Source organism: Cyanistes caeruleus, chromosome 9 (assembly GCF_971803275.1).
Source record: "Cyanistes caeruleus chromosome 9, bCyaCae1.hap1.1, whole genome shotgun sequence".
Lineage (NCBI taxonomy): Eukaryota > Metazoa > Chordata > Aves > Passeriformes > Paridae > Cyanistes > Cyanistes caeruleus.
In genome coordinates, this window is record NC_141709.1 from 4,434,741 (window position 1) to 4,450,019 (window position 15,279).

At 41.3% G+C, this 15,279-nt stretch overlaps 1 protein-coding gene across 13 annotated transcripts in view; it reads left to right on the forward strand.

Moving 5' to 3' along the window:
• Positions 1-15,279, forward strand: part of COP1 (COP1 E3 ubiquitin ligase) — a 147,428-nt gene that overhangs the window by 70,267 nt on the left and 61,882 nt on the right. For all 13 annotated transcript variants that reach the window (XR_015273962.1, XR_015273961.1, XR_015273963.1 and 10 more), the window contains 3 exons: positions 5,477-5,585; positions 7,302-7,383; positions 14,166-14,282. Coding sequence is in view for 10 of the 13 variants with exons in the window: in XM_023931699.2 (XP_023787467.1) it covers positions 5,477-5,585; positions 7,302-7,383; positions 14,166-14,282 (308 nt within the window). In the remaining 3 variants the exon portion in view is untranslated. The remainder of the gene's footprint in view (positions 1-5,476; positions 5,586-7,301; positions 7,384-14,165; positions 14,283-15,279) is intronic.

The following is a 15,279-nucleotide window of genomic DNA, read 5'->3' on the forward strand; positions in this document are numbered from 1 at the left end:
CCAGAGCAGCTGCGGGAAGGGAAGCCCGTGCCTGGGCCGGGGCTGGCTCCAACCCAGCCCTGCTCTGCCGTGTGCCAGCTGGGTGCCTGCTGAAAGCTTGAGCTTCATGCCAGCAGTAATTGATTGTAGGCTTTCCTGGAGCTGAGCCCTGGTACCAGCTGTAGCTGAGTCTCTTCCTCTTTTCCAACCCCCTTTTTTACACCCACCTGCTTCTTAAATACATTCTTTTTTCATCATCTGCTAAGCCTTCTTATCCCTATTTTTAAGAACGGGGAGGAAGTCGGTGTGTCGGGTTTCTGGTAAATGTGCATCGCGTCCCCTGGGAACAACAGTGGCATAAGCTTCCAGGAAAAACACAAGATGACACATAAATCCTCATAAAAATCCCATTTACAGATTCATAGCTTCAGTACAAGAAACAAATCCTGGCATTGTGTAGTAGCTATAAACAGCACCCTGTGAGCTAATTATGACTTGCTGTGTCCCTAGCTATGGCAGGCACTAATCTGCAGCTCCCCCCGTGTAGGAGATGGGAAAGGACGAAGAGGAATGGCTAGCAGCAAGCCACAGCTCTGTTCTGATTTATTCAAGAGGCAGATTTGTTGTTTTGCCATAGGCCACGGGGGGAGAAAAATAAAGAGATCTAGCATTCAGGTAAAAAATTGGCTTTAGACCTCGTTAATCTACAGCAGGTGATGTGTGAGTGTGGTTAGGTAAACATGCTTTTGAAATCCGTGTTTTGTATTCTGCATGCTCACCACCGTGTGTTTGCAGCATCTGTACTTCAGTGATAGATGTTACCACAAACCTCCAAAATCAGCTGCATCTGTTTAGTCAATTGCAGTAAAAGCAAAGCATCAGTAGTCGTTCTTTTTAGGAGGCTGCTAATATTTTACAGTTTTCATTTTTTGGTGTCAATAAATCAAATGCGTGTTTGCTGTATCCTAATAGCACTTCAGGGGTGTATTGCTGTCAGCTTTGAAAATGGCAGACACTTCTCGCTATTAAGTTTAAATTAAGCAAAAACTTGTCATATGGTCTTTTTCATTGTAGATTCTTTGTGATTTGGAGTGGTATGAGCTGGTTGTGTTGGATGCCTGTATTTCCAGAGCAGAGGATGTTTGACACTAAAAAGGTTATAAGGAAATATGCCTTCAACTTGCATTAATTCAAGTTTTTGGAATCACTGATTCACTTTGCAGGAAGATGAAAGTTTTTTCCAGAAGTATTTGTCTTTAACCATACTAGAGGTTTTCTTTGAATTGATTAGGAAAAAAGGGGTTTATTTTAAAACATTCATCACAGTAATGTAATTCCATATATCTCTGAAGTATTTGTTTTATGTTGTTATTCACGTAGATGTTCTTAGCAGTAGTAGATCATGCTCTTAAAAACATTTCAGTCCTAAAACTATCAGCCATCATGGTGGCAGATTGGGTCTGAAGCACTTGGTGCTCAGAAGCAGATCAGACCATGGGCATTTGTGCCTTATTAAAAGCTTTAACTTTATTTAACTCTCACTGCCAGAGGGGTGGGTGACACTGGGTAGCATGAGCCTGGATTTTTGAGACATATCAGCCATAAAAATACTGTCTCATGAAAGAAAGATCAGCATAACTGACAACACTTAACTGAGCTGGCCTACTTGTGTCTCTGAATAAAATGAAGGATGCACATGAATCTTTACAGGGTCAGGATTTCTGTGTGGCTGGATCAGATGCTGAGGTTAGGAGGGCTTTTTGGAGGTTGGTGATTAGCTTTCAACTACAGTTTCTCCAGCTTAATCCCCTAGGAAGGAAAGCTATCGGAACTTCTGATAAGATAAATCTCTGGGGTGTAACTATCACTCTTTCTGGATTAAAGAACAAAGCAAAAACTGAAAAAAAACCAAATACAGCTACTGTACTTAAAATAAAAGATGGCATCACACAACGCCTTTTAGTCCAGTGAATTATACATTCTGTCAGCCCTGGGTAGTTATTTTTATATCGTATCTCAGAGCCTTCATACTTCAGTTTCTCCTGGATGTGGCTGCATACCATCTAAAAGTTGTCTGCAAAAGGTTATTTTTATGAACTTCTGGGGGTTTGATAGTTAATCTGTTTGAGGACTATGTAAGCTGCGTTTTTGGTTCATTTCACTTTTGACTTTCCTTTGCCCTTCTCCAGCTGTGCTCCCTCATGCCTTTTTTGAGTTTGTTACTCAATTCATTACCCATGATAGCATCTCAAGGGAACACAAAAAAAGTAGATGTCTGTAAAGCTTCATCAAAATTGCCTGTGTTGGGCATGGAAGAAAGATCTGTGCTTCCCTTAAGGGGGAGCATGGCAGTGAGTTCTCAACCCTGTGCAGGTCCCAGGAAAGCCATATGGAAGAGAAACATCCCAGATCCAGGACAGCCTTCTTCCAGGTGTGGATTGTCACAGATGCTAGAGGATACAACCAAAGGACTTTTTACAATCATTTTTTAGAGGTGAAAAGGGTGATAGGACAAGGGGGAATGGTTTCATGCTGAAAGAGGAGAGATTTAGATTACATGTTAGGAAGCTGTCTGCTCAGAGGATGGTACAACTCGGATTGTCAGAGAAGTTGTGGCTGCCCCATCCCTGGAAAGAGTGCAAGGCCAGACTGGATGGGGCTTGGAGCAGCCTGGGATAGTGGAAGGGGAGGGCAAGGGGATGGAATGAGGGGATATTTAAGGTTTCTTCTACCCCAAACCATTCTATGATTTCTGTGAAAGGACAGCACTTGCTAAAAAACTGCCTGGAAAGGGAGCTCTCCTCTACCTGATCTAACCCTAAATTGCACTCTACTAAGTTTACTTTGGAGAATTTAAGTTAGAAAGAAGCTCAGGTATTGCAATGTTAAGGGCAAAGCTCTTGTTTCAGACTTTGTAAAGAGAGTTGGGTGCGGATGAGGGCAGAATTAAGGCAGAGAGCTGGAACAGAGTTGATTTTGTCTTATTATGCTCCTTTAATCATATTACTTAAAAATGAAAGATTTATGGTGTGTGTGACTTAAAAGGTGTTAATTGAACTACTCAGTGGCTGCAAATCCCTAACCATTTTTCACCTGTCAGTTCCTGTTTTCCCCTCTAAGTCTATCTATAAATGCTTTCCAAATGAGTGTTAACCCCTTGTTAACACCATCAGGCTGCATTGGGATCTTTGCTGTGCCAGATCTAATGAACATGCTTTTGGGCACAGAAACTGTGTTTTCTCCATCTGTCCCATCAGTGAAGTATTTTAAATCTATCACATCTCAGTAGAACTGTTAAGCTCTTGTCCTTCACATCTTTCTACCAACTCAGTAATTCTTAATTTTCATTGTCGGGAGTGATTTCTTTTTTGACAAGATGTGGTTATGTGATTATTCTCTTCATAACTAATCTGGAACATTCATCCTCGAACCACCCAAAGTGTCGCCAGTACATCAGCCTTCCTTTACCCTCTTCTCTTGTTGATGTTGTCTGATGTCCTCTCAAAGCCTTCCAGATAGGAGACTGCCTTCTAAGATATGGCTCTGGGTTGTACTATCTCTGCTTGTACATGATGGCTTCCCTTACAGATTATTTCCTTTTTTCTTTAAGCTCCTTGAAGCCCTGACTTGAGATAATCTGGTTGGGGGAACTGATAAAGGTCTCCTGTGGTGTGGTATCTACCTCCCTGCCATTGGCTGGAGACTGCTCCCAGCCCACAGCTCACTGTGGCGTAGCTCTAGGCCTCTGAACTGCTTTTGCTTCCATCAGAGACTGCTCCACCTGGAAACATGACTCCAGATGTCAGATGTGGTTATCTCTGGGCTGCTAAAACCTTCACCTCATGGTCCTGGTGGGCACTGCCTGCCAACTCCATTTGGAACTCAGGGAACCACTTAAGCTTCTCAGAATAAGGCTTCTAGTAAATCATAGGTTTCAAGACCTGTTTTTCTGTGTGGATACCTAATGGAAGTAGGACTGAAATAGCGATGGCTGCGTTTGTGGACAGTTCTCATGTCTACAAGGCTTATGGATACTTAACATTTTCTCATTAATGACATATCATGGAGGAGGTGAAGCCAGGGAAATCACTCTGTGAGCTGCATCATTGCAACCATCCTCTTAGCAGCTGGTGGTTAAAAATGGTGACTTATATTGGGTTAATAAAATTTTAAGTTTCTAAATGTAAAGTTTTAAAACCAAGGAATGCTGTTAAGTTTCACCGTAGTCAGGAGCAGAATGCCAATGCTGCTTACTGTTATTTAACTAATGGAACAATAAATGTTTAACTACCATGAGAAAGGGAAAGGATTTTTCCTCATCTGTGTGTAAATTATTAAGGAAAACAGGATGCAAGTGTATAGTGGAACCAAGAATTTAGCAGGGTATAATATTCCTGAATCAGTATCCATGTATCTACATCATATTTCAATGTGTAGCTTCACTGATCAAAGCAGTACAAAAAAGTTACAGAATTGTGGACTTCTGGTTTATATTGTTGGCTAAAACTTGGCCCCAAGGCTACTATGATCTAGTTATCTGTGTCAGAGCTGCTCGAGGACCTGCATGAATGGGATCTGTCAGTTCAGCTTCTGCTGCCTGCATCACAGTTGATACCAACTGGCATGCTTCTTTGCCAGATGGTCCAAAAATTGGTGAACTAGTATTACAAATTTTCTTACCTCTGTCACATTTTTTTGGGAGTCAGAGTGGAGGCATAATGCCAGAATGCTATGAGTGTGACTTGGCAGTGTTTCTGCTCTTGTTTTCTCTGCTGATCGTTAGAGATTGCCAGTGGAATTATAATTTTGTTTTGCACAGCCCCTCAGTTCCGCTCGAAATAAAAACCTGTGTGATAATATTTTCCAGTTCTTGAACAGAAACATTTCCTAAAATACTCATAGCAAACAAACTGCTGTTCTCTCCTGGACAGAAAGGCTTTTTTAGCATTTACAGAAAGCTGGAAGTAGTTTCTCAGAAGTCAAACTTTCATGTACACATAGGTACATATATAGAACATTAGATGTGTGCTGCAGGAGAGGTTGATTTACTGTCCATGTGTCTATGCATTTTACAGATACAGATACTCTTAGGTAAGTAATCATGGTATAATAATAATTTGTTTATGGTAATAATAACAGTAGCATCTGTTGCTAAGAGGTTAAGGAGTTGAACCTTGAGCTCTTGAGAATTTGTGTGGTATTCAAACAGAAAAAAAAAATCATAGTTCTTGAGATGAATTTATTTTTAAAAAATTCTAGACCCTAGCCCTTCATATCAAGGGGGAAATGTCTCTTCAGTCAATAAAGTTCTGCTTTTTGTTTGTGGAATAACATTTGTTCTATTTCTGAAGGGGTTTGGGTTTTTTTCACTGGGGTGGTTTGCTGAAGATGCTGCGTGCTTTGCAAAGATACTCATTGCCTGATGTATTGTAAGAGTGATTTTTGTATTGTGCATTATGATTTCCTCTAAGACTGACCAGGCCTTGCTCTTTTTAAGCTGTATCAGCTGGAGTAGTTACCACAAGAACCTGCTAGCCAGCAGTGACTATGAAGGCACCGTCATCCTTTGGGATGGATTCACAGGACAGAGATCCAAGGTCTACCAGGTAACACAAAACCAGCGAGCAACATTTCCTGTCATGTGCACTGTGCTGGGAGAGCAGCGCTGAGTCTGAGGTTCTGCTCCTAGTCCAGGAAAAGGCTTTTCCATTCCACGGGGTGAAATGGATGTTCCTCCCATTTGGTAAATATGTCTCATCCACACAGCTTTATTGAGCTGTAGTCCTCCAAGGGAGGCAGCTCTGTCTTCCTGTCACAGTTGAGGCAGTTGATGTTTTCTTGCTGCTGCTCTCGGGCAGGGAATCTGCACAGGGAGAAATCAGTTCCTGGAAGCTGTCACGCCTTTCTTTAGAAGCCTCTGTCTCTCCACACCTGTTCCACTTCAGTCTTTGTCAAAAGCCTTTTATAAAACTCTGCAGTGATTGCCAGCACAGGTGTTTGTGAAGCAGAAGTGTAAAATGCACACTTGAGTGGTGAGGCTGGAGAAGGGAGCACAAGGCAGAACAGAGAAGTTCCTTCCCCACGCAGCACGCTCAGCTCGACAGCCAGACCTGTGTCAGAGGTTTCTGGTGTTTTGTTTCTTCGTGAAACTCAAACATTGTGGTTCTGTCTAATGGCTTCTGTGAAGCTTGTGATTAGAACAAGGAGGCAGAAAAAGGGCTGTAGTGTTTGGGAAGAGGCTGGAAGTGCTGCAGGCTGTTGTGTTGTCCATTCAAACTGGTCAGTGATAATGGATGAACTGCAGACTCCTTGACATTTCAACCTAAGTTTTAGTTCTTATTTAGGCCTGTTTACTTTTTCATTGTTTTTTAGCCATTTTATAATGCTTGTTTTTATTAATCCTTTGCATATCTTAATAAAAGATAAATTATACTAGACAGAATAAATCTAGTCTGCTTTCCTCTCAAATACATTTTGCATTTCTTTATTAGGCTGAATAATGAACCTAGAGATGACCAGCTGTTGCTTATGTTAAAACAAACTCATTTTGCTTCCTATCAGATTACTTGAATTTTTTTATTTGGATTTGCATAGAAGCATTGACATCTGCTTTGCATGTACTGAAACCCTTTAGTGACTTCATCCTCATGAGCTTTTTGTCTTGTGTGAAGGCTTTAAACAAAGGCTTTGACTGAATTTCAGATTTTATTCAATGCGATGTTCTGCTTCCATGTGGGATGTGCCAGCATAGCAATTACAGCTCTTCTGTATTTTGAGGAGAAGTGTGCAGTCTTTTAATAATATTTATTTGAGTGGTAAAACAGACACCAGGAGATTTATTTAATAGCTCAGCTGGAAGGTACAGATTTCCTGGACTTCAAGAGAGGTGCTGTTTGAAATGGGCATCTTGTCAGTATTGGGAAATACTGAGAAGTTGCTTATTAATATTGAAAGCTGCAACTACAATCTAGGATAAGCAGCAGCACATGGTGAAACCACAGCCAGCTAAATCATGCTGCAAAACCAGGTTTTTAATGTGTATATCCTGAAATATTTTTTTCTTTCCAAGTGAAAATGAAATCAGTTTTTGTTTTTTAAAAAGCCATTCTAGTGTTTTCTGCTCTCCTGGCATGTCTAGCATATTGATAGGATTGGTCTGATTGGGAGAAAATATACTTTTTTCAAAAAACTGCTAAACATAATAAGCTTTTCTCTCCAGGTCCCTGCTGACCTGGAGATTATACCAAATGTGTGTTTTCCTTTACTGTTTTATCATATTACAACTCACTACCTTTCAATATTGTTCTTGTTTCTCTCAACAGGAGCATGAGAAAAGGTGCTGGAGCGTTGACTTTAACCTGATGGACCCTAAGCTATTGGCTTCAGGCTCTGATGATGCCAAAGGTACTATTTTATTTCAATCTCAGTGCAGAAGACTTAGGCTCTATGTGTTCTCTTGGAAGAACAAAGAAGTGCTATTTCAAGTAGCTGATTCCTCAGCTGCCTTCAGTATTGTAATTGCTGTGGTGATGTGGCAAGATATTACTGAGCTGTTTGGATCTTAGAGGAGGAAAGGCTTTATTTGGATTAAGGGCTCTTGCTTCACTTTTTTTTTGTATAATGTACTCTCACCTAACATTCTCCTGAACTCCAAACAAACCAAAATGTGTTTTAACACTGTTAAACTTGTTGAGTTAAAGCCATAGGGCCTTTCAAAAGAGCAGCATGTATTTATATTTCAAAAATGAGGCTGTCAGTAAAACAGCAGCAGTTAAGAAATGTCTGCTGCTCTCTTATACCTGTAGCTCTGCATGTTAAAGACTGTTTCTTGGAACTTTAAGGAGTTGGATGGTGGACTGAGGAGTGATGGGAGCAGCTCCCAGCCTTCCACACTCCAGAGTCCATTTGGCAAAGCACTTTTGGAGAGCCCTTATGCCAAGCTATTTACCACATGGTGGTAAAAAGATGTTCCTCTACTGAAAAGATATAGGAAGCTCCTAAAGAAGAGGACAGTAGTATTCTTCATCACTAATGAATGAGAGTTTTATCTGTAATGTGTTTACAGTATCAAATCAGAGTTATTTAACAGCAAGAGCTTAAAAGTTCCTTTCCTAATCAATGGGGATCACTCCTCTCAGATGGGCTGACAGAGCTCTGGACAGAGCTCTTCATGATTTGCTTTGAAATGGTAAATTAATTTTTCATAAGTGCTAAACTTGGTAAGTTGCTCCCGCTCTTCCAAAAAAGCTTTTAAATGCTGTTCCAAAAGAAACTAATGTTCATCAATTCCATTTGGCAATCACAGAATTGTTTGGGTAGGAAGAAACCTTAAAGTTCATTTTTTTTCCAGCCCCTGCCATGGGCAGGGACACATTCCACTATCCCAGGTTGCTCCAAGCCCTGTCCAGCCTGGCCTTGGATACTTCCAGGGATGAGGCAGACACAGCTTCTCTGGACACCCTGTGCCCTGGCTTCCCCTCCCTCTCAGGGAAGAATTACTTCCCAATATCCCAATATCCAATATCCCATATGCCTTCAGGCAGTATGAAGCCATTCCACTTCTCCTGTCACTACAGTTCCTGAAGCTGATAATTCCATTTACAAGACTTGAATGATTATTTTATATTTAAGGTGAGTTTAAAATGTTTTCAATAAATTTCCCCTTCCTTCTCTGGTGGAAGACAGGTGTGTTTTCTACATGCTTAAATGCTGCAGGAGTGAATATTCACCTTGTAAATTAACAGGCTCTTCATCAGTGCTCCCCATTCTAGCCATGCATATAAAAAGCTGATCTGCCAGGTAGATCTGCATTTATTAGCATGTTAACGAGGTGTCCAGTTTTGCAAAACCCAGCTGCAAGCAGAGCTTCTGTCTTCAGTTTAACAGTTCACTTCTTCAGTAATTGTCTCTAAAAGTGTGCTGTTTACTTAGAAATTATTGTAATAAAGCCTGCAGATACACATAACCCGCATTTCAATTCACAAAGGTCTTTTGAAGGTGTATTGGGGTTTTGGTGGATAAAACTGGGCTGGAACATTTTATCCTTTATTTTTACCATGACTTGCCTGTGATTTGCATATATAAAGAGCCCTCCAGAGACAAATGGAGTCTTAGCACAGATTTTAGAAGATTTTGAGGTACAAAGCAAGAGCAGAAAAATGTCCACATTAATGTTGTAGTATCCATCTTCCATCTGAGTGATCACAATTAAAGGATTAAATGTGAGGGAATAGTAACACTCATGACAAGTGTCTTAATTCAAACATGCCTAACTTAAAATTTTGTCCTTCTGCTTATGTTCACAACTGTTTGGTCGAGTTCTGGCCAGTTTTAATACACACTAATGCACATTTGGCCAAGTAGAGTGTCTGGTAGGAAAGATCCTTTATCTTCTCTTTCTGTCCTCTTTTATTTCTCTGCTTCTTTGAGACCACACTGGGCTTTCCAGAGCTAATCTCATCATTCTTCCCCACAAAGCACAAGTATCACGTTTTCCTGTCAAGTGATCAGGACAAGCTAGCAAAAACAGGACAGCTTTGCCAGTTCTTTCCTCTTGCCCGTGTATCTGCCTATCTCTCCTCGGTCTTTTCAAGTCAGAAGCTAATTCTGAAAGTAGGCATGTGTTGGAGAAGGTACTTACAAATGAAAAATCCTGTGCTTTTTCAGCTCTCTTTGCCAGGGCTCAGGCACTGCAAAAGGGATGCTAACAGCGTGCTATTAGGCAGAAAATTATTTTCCTATAATTAGAAGTAGCATCCTTGGGCCCCAGGTTCTTGCAATGTCCATCTTGTTAGATGAAGATTATCCAGAATATGCTTATCTGTGGAAGATCTTCTTACTTTCATAGCAGATAATGACAGCATAAAAGCATTATTGTACTTAGAATAACTACTGTGTGTACAAACCCTTCACTTTTATCTACAGTTGTTATGCCCTCTCCTTTTCTATGGGCAAAGGTACTTGTGTATGTCTATAGGGACCCAAAGATACACTCTTAACTAGACAGCAGTGAGCAAAATTAGTGTTTGCTTGTTCTACAAGCAGCTTGGGGAGTAGGCACTCTTAATTTAAATTCTTTTATGCACATAATAATGGCAGGAGCTGTGATACTCATGTAAGTAGGAAAGGGTGAATTTCTGCTCTTGGAGAAGAAAAGATCAACTTTGTGAAGGCAGAATGATGCCATCAAAGTACCAGGACAGGCCTGGAGCTAATATACTTAGCTAATGATTTACAGCTGTCTGTTCCACATTGGGGGTGTAGTTTTATGGCCATAGTAAAGTTAACAGATGAGAGAAAGTGAAGTATTTTGTGATGCTCTGTTGGGTAGAATTTGTCTTTATTGGGATAGAGCTTTTTGGGGAGTGATCAAATGTTTCTCTGCTCTGGCTTTGTTTTGAAGCTCTCTGAAACTCAAGAAGATAGAAGGACCACTGATAAATTCTACTGAAGGAAGACTTCTGGTTTTACATCTGTAGTTCCCTCATTATTCCTGGCTCAAAATTGAGAGGTAGGATAGAACAGGAGCACCTGAGAGCTCTGAGTTTGTAGCAATAGTTACTTTTTATTATCTCATGGCAAGGAGGAGTGCAGGCATCTGTCTCATTACATCTAAGGAAAGTAATTTCCATGTTGCACTGGTAAATGAGACCCTGGTACTAGTCCTGCAGATATGGTTTTTTTTTTATAGTGCCCCTTAATTCAGCAAGGCAACACAGATACACAGAGTTAAAAAAAAAAAAAAAGAAAAGTCTTCTACAGAGGAGAAATGGCCTGAGAACTGCAGCTCTGAGTCTGCTCCTCCAACTTCCTCAGAATTGTTTGTGACTTCATTTTCATTGATATTTCATTCCTTCAGCTTCTGTTGACTTGAGGTGTAAGTATTTATTGTTCTCAGAATATCAAGTTGAGCCTTCAGTTTGGTAATTTTTCTGGCTAAAATGTTCAGTAATTTTCTGGAGATTTGTGGAGATGTTAGATTCATTTGGTGGGAGTGCCTTGGAAAGCTCAAGGTGATGCTGATAGTTACTGACAATAAAATCTGGGTCTTATGCAAGTACCCTGCAGTCACTGCCTACTGACAGTCATCATTGCCACCACCTTCCTGACCCCTGCACAAGGCAGTGGATCCAAAATTCTGCCTAGCAGGACAATTCAGCAGCTTTCTCCTTTCTTAAGGATTCTGCTAATCTCTGCAAATGAATTTTCTGGTAGCAAGATCCTATTCCTGGCTTAGAGCTTTTCCAGAGTAGCAGCAGGCTCTTTGTCACATGAGCAGATAAGAATTCACAAGTGACGGGCTGGATGAAACATCCTCACTCTGTGTACCAGCAGTGAACATCAACACCTTCAGCTATTGTAGTACAGGCTTCTGCCTCTTTTAGTCAGTGTTTAAACACAGAACTGATGCATGGAAAATTAATTTATAAACTTATAAACAGCATTTGTTGTAAAGCTCCAACTAAAAAACATCTTGGAAAGATCTAAACATTTTAAACTGAAAAAACTGTTCTGGAGGCATCTTTTTAGTACTTTGGTTAGGGGTAGGTTTTTGGCCACGTAAAGATGTCTATCAGCAGCTGCAGAATGAGAGGAAATATGCTTTGAGAACATGTGTTTCAGAAATAGTCAATCTCAGATGGTTGCTTGTCTCATCAACACAATTCTAGATGTTACCAAGACATCTGTGTTGTATAATTACTGCCTCGACCTCAGCAAAACCGATGAAAGCTACAGCAAATAAACTCTACCCTTATGAATTATGCTTTATTAACCTGTCAGTTCTTTTTAAAAAATAATGGGCAGTTCTAGGTAAAACTTGACATGTTTCATTATGTGTTGTTATATGTTCCATCTATCCTTTTTATGGTACTGACTAAGATATAATTGGAGCCCGACATATCTCACAGCAGTTAGATCACAGAAATTGCAGGCTCTAATCTGCACCTGTCAGTTGTAGCGAGTATTATGATGACTTTGAGCACATGGGTTGTCTCTTCACCAGATTAAATAGCTCAGCTTATGACCTACAAGCTTGAATGAAAAAAGGAGCCAAGCTGAAACAGAGCCCTCAATTAGCTTTTGCTACAAAGCTGGGACCAGATGGCCATTTGTTTGCTTGGGGGGTGTCAAGGAGAGACTTGGCTGCTTTGTATGCAGGTTTAAATAACTGGGTGGAAAGCTTAAAAAAAAGCCTGTATTCTTTTAATACTAGATTTCAGCAGAGTATTGCTCTGAACTTGACATCATGTATCCACCCCACACTCCTCAAGTTGGTATTGTCTGCTGACACTGTCCTCTCATGAAGATGTTTTATTTGTTTCTTATTTCATCCATGAACTTGATGGCCTTTGCTGCCACAAGAACTTAGACTACTCATCTCCTGGTGTTTGTTCATTTAAGCAAAATGTAAATATTTTCTTGTTTTGAAGAATTCCTCCCTGGTCCTGTTCCACTCTGCCCCCAAGTCAAGAACATGTTGGAGAAGCTTTGTCATCCAGTCTTGCCTGGGAGAAGAGAGCTTCTTAAGCCATGCTTGCAAAGCTTTTATTTCATTTTAAAATGTAGCCAGGTGTTTAGGGCGAATATTATAGTTCTGATCAATGAGAATGGATTTATTTCTGAAAACCAACCTCAGGCTGGGTGCTGTTTTCATTGAATTTTACATAATGCTTCTGGGAAAATAGATTATTCCACTGGGGTTTGTATTTCTGCTGGTGTCTGTGTGTGCTGCTTTCTGATGGTTCCAGGCAGCTGCCAGATATCCTCAGAGTGCTGTATTTACAATGATTCCTTGGTGTGCTCTGAGCAGTGCTGTTTCCTCCATCCTTGTACAGTCAGAAATAGCCCAATCTTGTTGCTTTCATTACTTGCCAAACTATTAAAAAGCACAGTAGAACCAACCTGCCTGTGTTCCTCCTTTCCCTTTGCCTTCTGAAACATGGATAATCCACATGGAAACCTTGCTTCTTCCTCAAAGTCCCTGGGAACAGCTGACCAGGAGGTGACACAGAGGACTCCTCAGAGGGTAGGGGACACACCATGAGACTGCTGATCTCTCATGTATTGATCACAGTGGGTTGCAAGTTTCCTGTTGTTTTGCCATTTTTGCTCACTTCACCTCCAAAGTAATCATTCAGTAAGGCTGGAGGACCTGTTGGCCACAGATCTGAACAAGCCTGGGCAGCTCAAGGGGAACTTTTGAGGGGATTAACCCTTCATGTAGCAGCTGCACGTTCAACATTGGTTCCAGCTTGCTCTGCTTCCAGCCTCAGATTGTTGTGATACTCAAGTACAGCTTGATCCACTCACCAAGAAAATAGGGAGGGGAGAATGTTTAAGTCTTTTCTGCCTTGTAGGCACCAATGGGGCTTGCTGCCAATCTGCTGCTTCTTCAGCTGGGCTAGAGGCAGTGTGTTGTTTAGCTTTTAATAATAAGATTAACTATGTGGGGACCACCTGGCACTCTTGATCTTAAGGTTAAATGGTGCTTGAACTGGCAGGTGGGGAAGGCTGTATTTTGAATAGTCCTGGTGTTTTTTGTTGGTCATTCTCTGAGGCACTGGAGTGCTTGGGGGAAGAGCTCCTTCTAGCACATGGTTTAATCAGTGTCATGTGGTACTCTCATAGAACAGTAAAGTTCTTGTACGAAGGGATTATTGCATCATAGGAAGCCTGCATACTGATTTCTCTCCTGTCTGTGCCAGTTTCTTAAGAATAAAACAAGTTGTTCTCCCTCACTGTGCATACAATTAGGTACATTTATTCTGTGCAAAGCAATTTTGCTGTGGAGCTCGGAGTTCTTGCATCCCAGCACAGCAAAAAGGAACAAAAAAGGATGTAAGCCTTCCTGTCCTTGGTTGTATGAATCTGCACTGCAGTAACCTTAAGCACTGAGATTATAGCATGTGGTTAGTCACCTGCTCTGATGGTCTCAGGTGTGGAAGATGGACACTTTTGGCATCTCCTGAGTGTACAGAGGTGAGCAGGATATTTACAATGTGGACTTGAGAATATTCTCCAACTTAGCAACCACCAGTGCAAACTGACCCTTTAGGCTCACTAACATCTTAGCAACTGAGGCTTTCCAGAATCTTATTCATGAAATTACTACATTTTAGGCCTTTCAGATGAAGTTTGTGTTTTTGTTGTTTTTTGTTTATTCATGTCTCTTTCCCTTTCTCTAGTGAAACTGTGGTCTACCAACTTGGACAACTCAGTCGCAAGCATTGAGGCCAAGGCTAACGTGTGTTGTGTCAAATTCAGCCCATCTTCTAGGTATCACCTAGCTTTTGGCTGTGCAGGTAGGTAAAAGGGATTCTGGGGCAAAGGGATATTGTTTCTTCCTTCCTTTATTCCTTATCCCTCCCCCCCAAAGATGTGAGGTTGGCTGCTGTGCCCAAGACTGAAGTGTCTTTGGAGTTAAAATGTCTGAGTAAAACTTCTCAAGTGCCACAATGATGTGTCAATGTCATCCCCAGCCTGACTTTTTAATGTGGGTGCCTCTATCAGAGTTAAGGCAGGAAAAGAAGTTGCCCAGTGTTGCAGTAGCCAGAAATTAGCTGAGACATAGACTTCTTGTTTATCACAGCATAAAAAGGGTCCTCATTTTATTCCTCTCCACAATTCAAAATCTGACTCCAACTATTCACTGACTCTGGCTACAGCAAGCTCCCACTGTAGGTTTCCCTTGCTGCCTCTGACTGCAGGCTTTTACCTAGCTGGACTATGACTGCAGGTTCCAACAGTCAGCTGTCACTGCAGACCCAGACTGACCTCACAGCAGTGACTCTCTATCCCTGTTTGCCCAGTCCTTCTAGATCGTTCCTTCAGTATCCTCTTCCTCAGTATCCTTCCTCAAGATCCTCCCCTGACCAGCCAACCCACCCCTTCTACCACTCTTATCTTTATTGGATATATGCCTCATCAGGGGCGAGGCTGTTTTGGGTAATTAACGCATCTGTGACTGATTAGGGGTGGGGTCGCCTGTAATCCCTTCTCCTACAGCTCAGTGTTTATTTGGATCGCTAAGGCAACCAGGCAGAGCTTGCTGTGGGACTCTCAATGCGTTAACATGATGAGAGCTGCTCTTTCTGATTTATAATATTGTTCTATAAATACTACAAAGCCGTACTGGGAATTTTAACTGGTTTTACCTGAAGCGTGCTGTAAAGCTGTGGCTGTGAGTGCTCCCGTAGCTCCAGCTACAATCCCTGTGGGTGGGCTCGTGTTTTCCTAGGCTGGGCAAAGATGGCTGTTAACGTTTTTATTTTTTTGAAGTAGTCAGTGGGGAAGGCACGA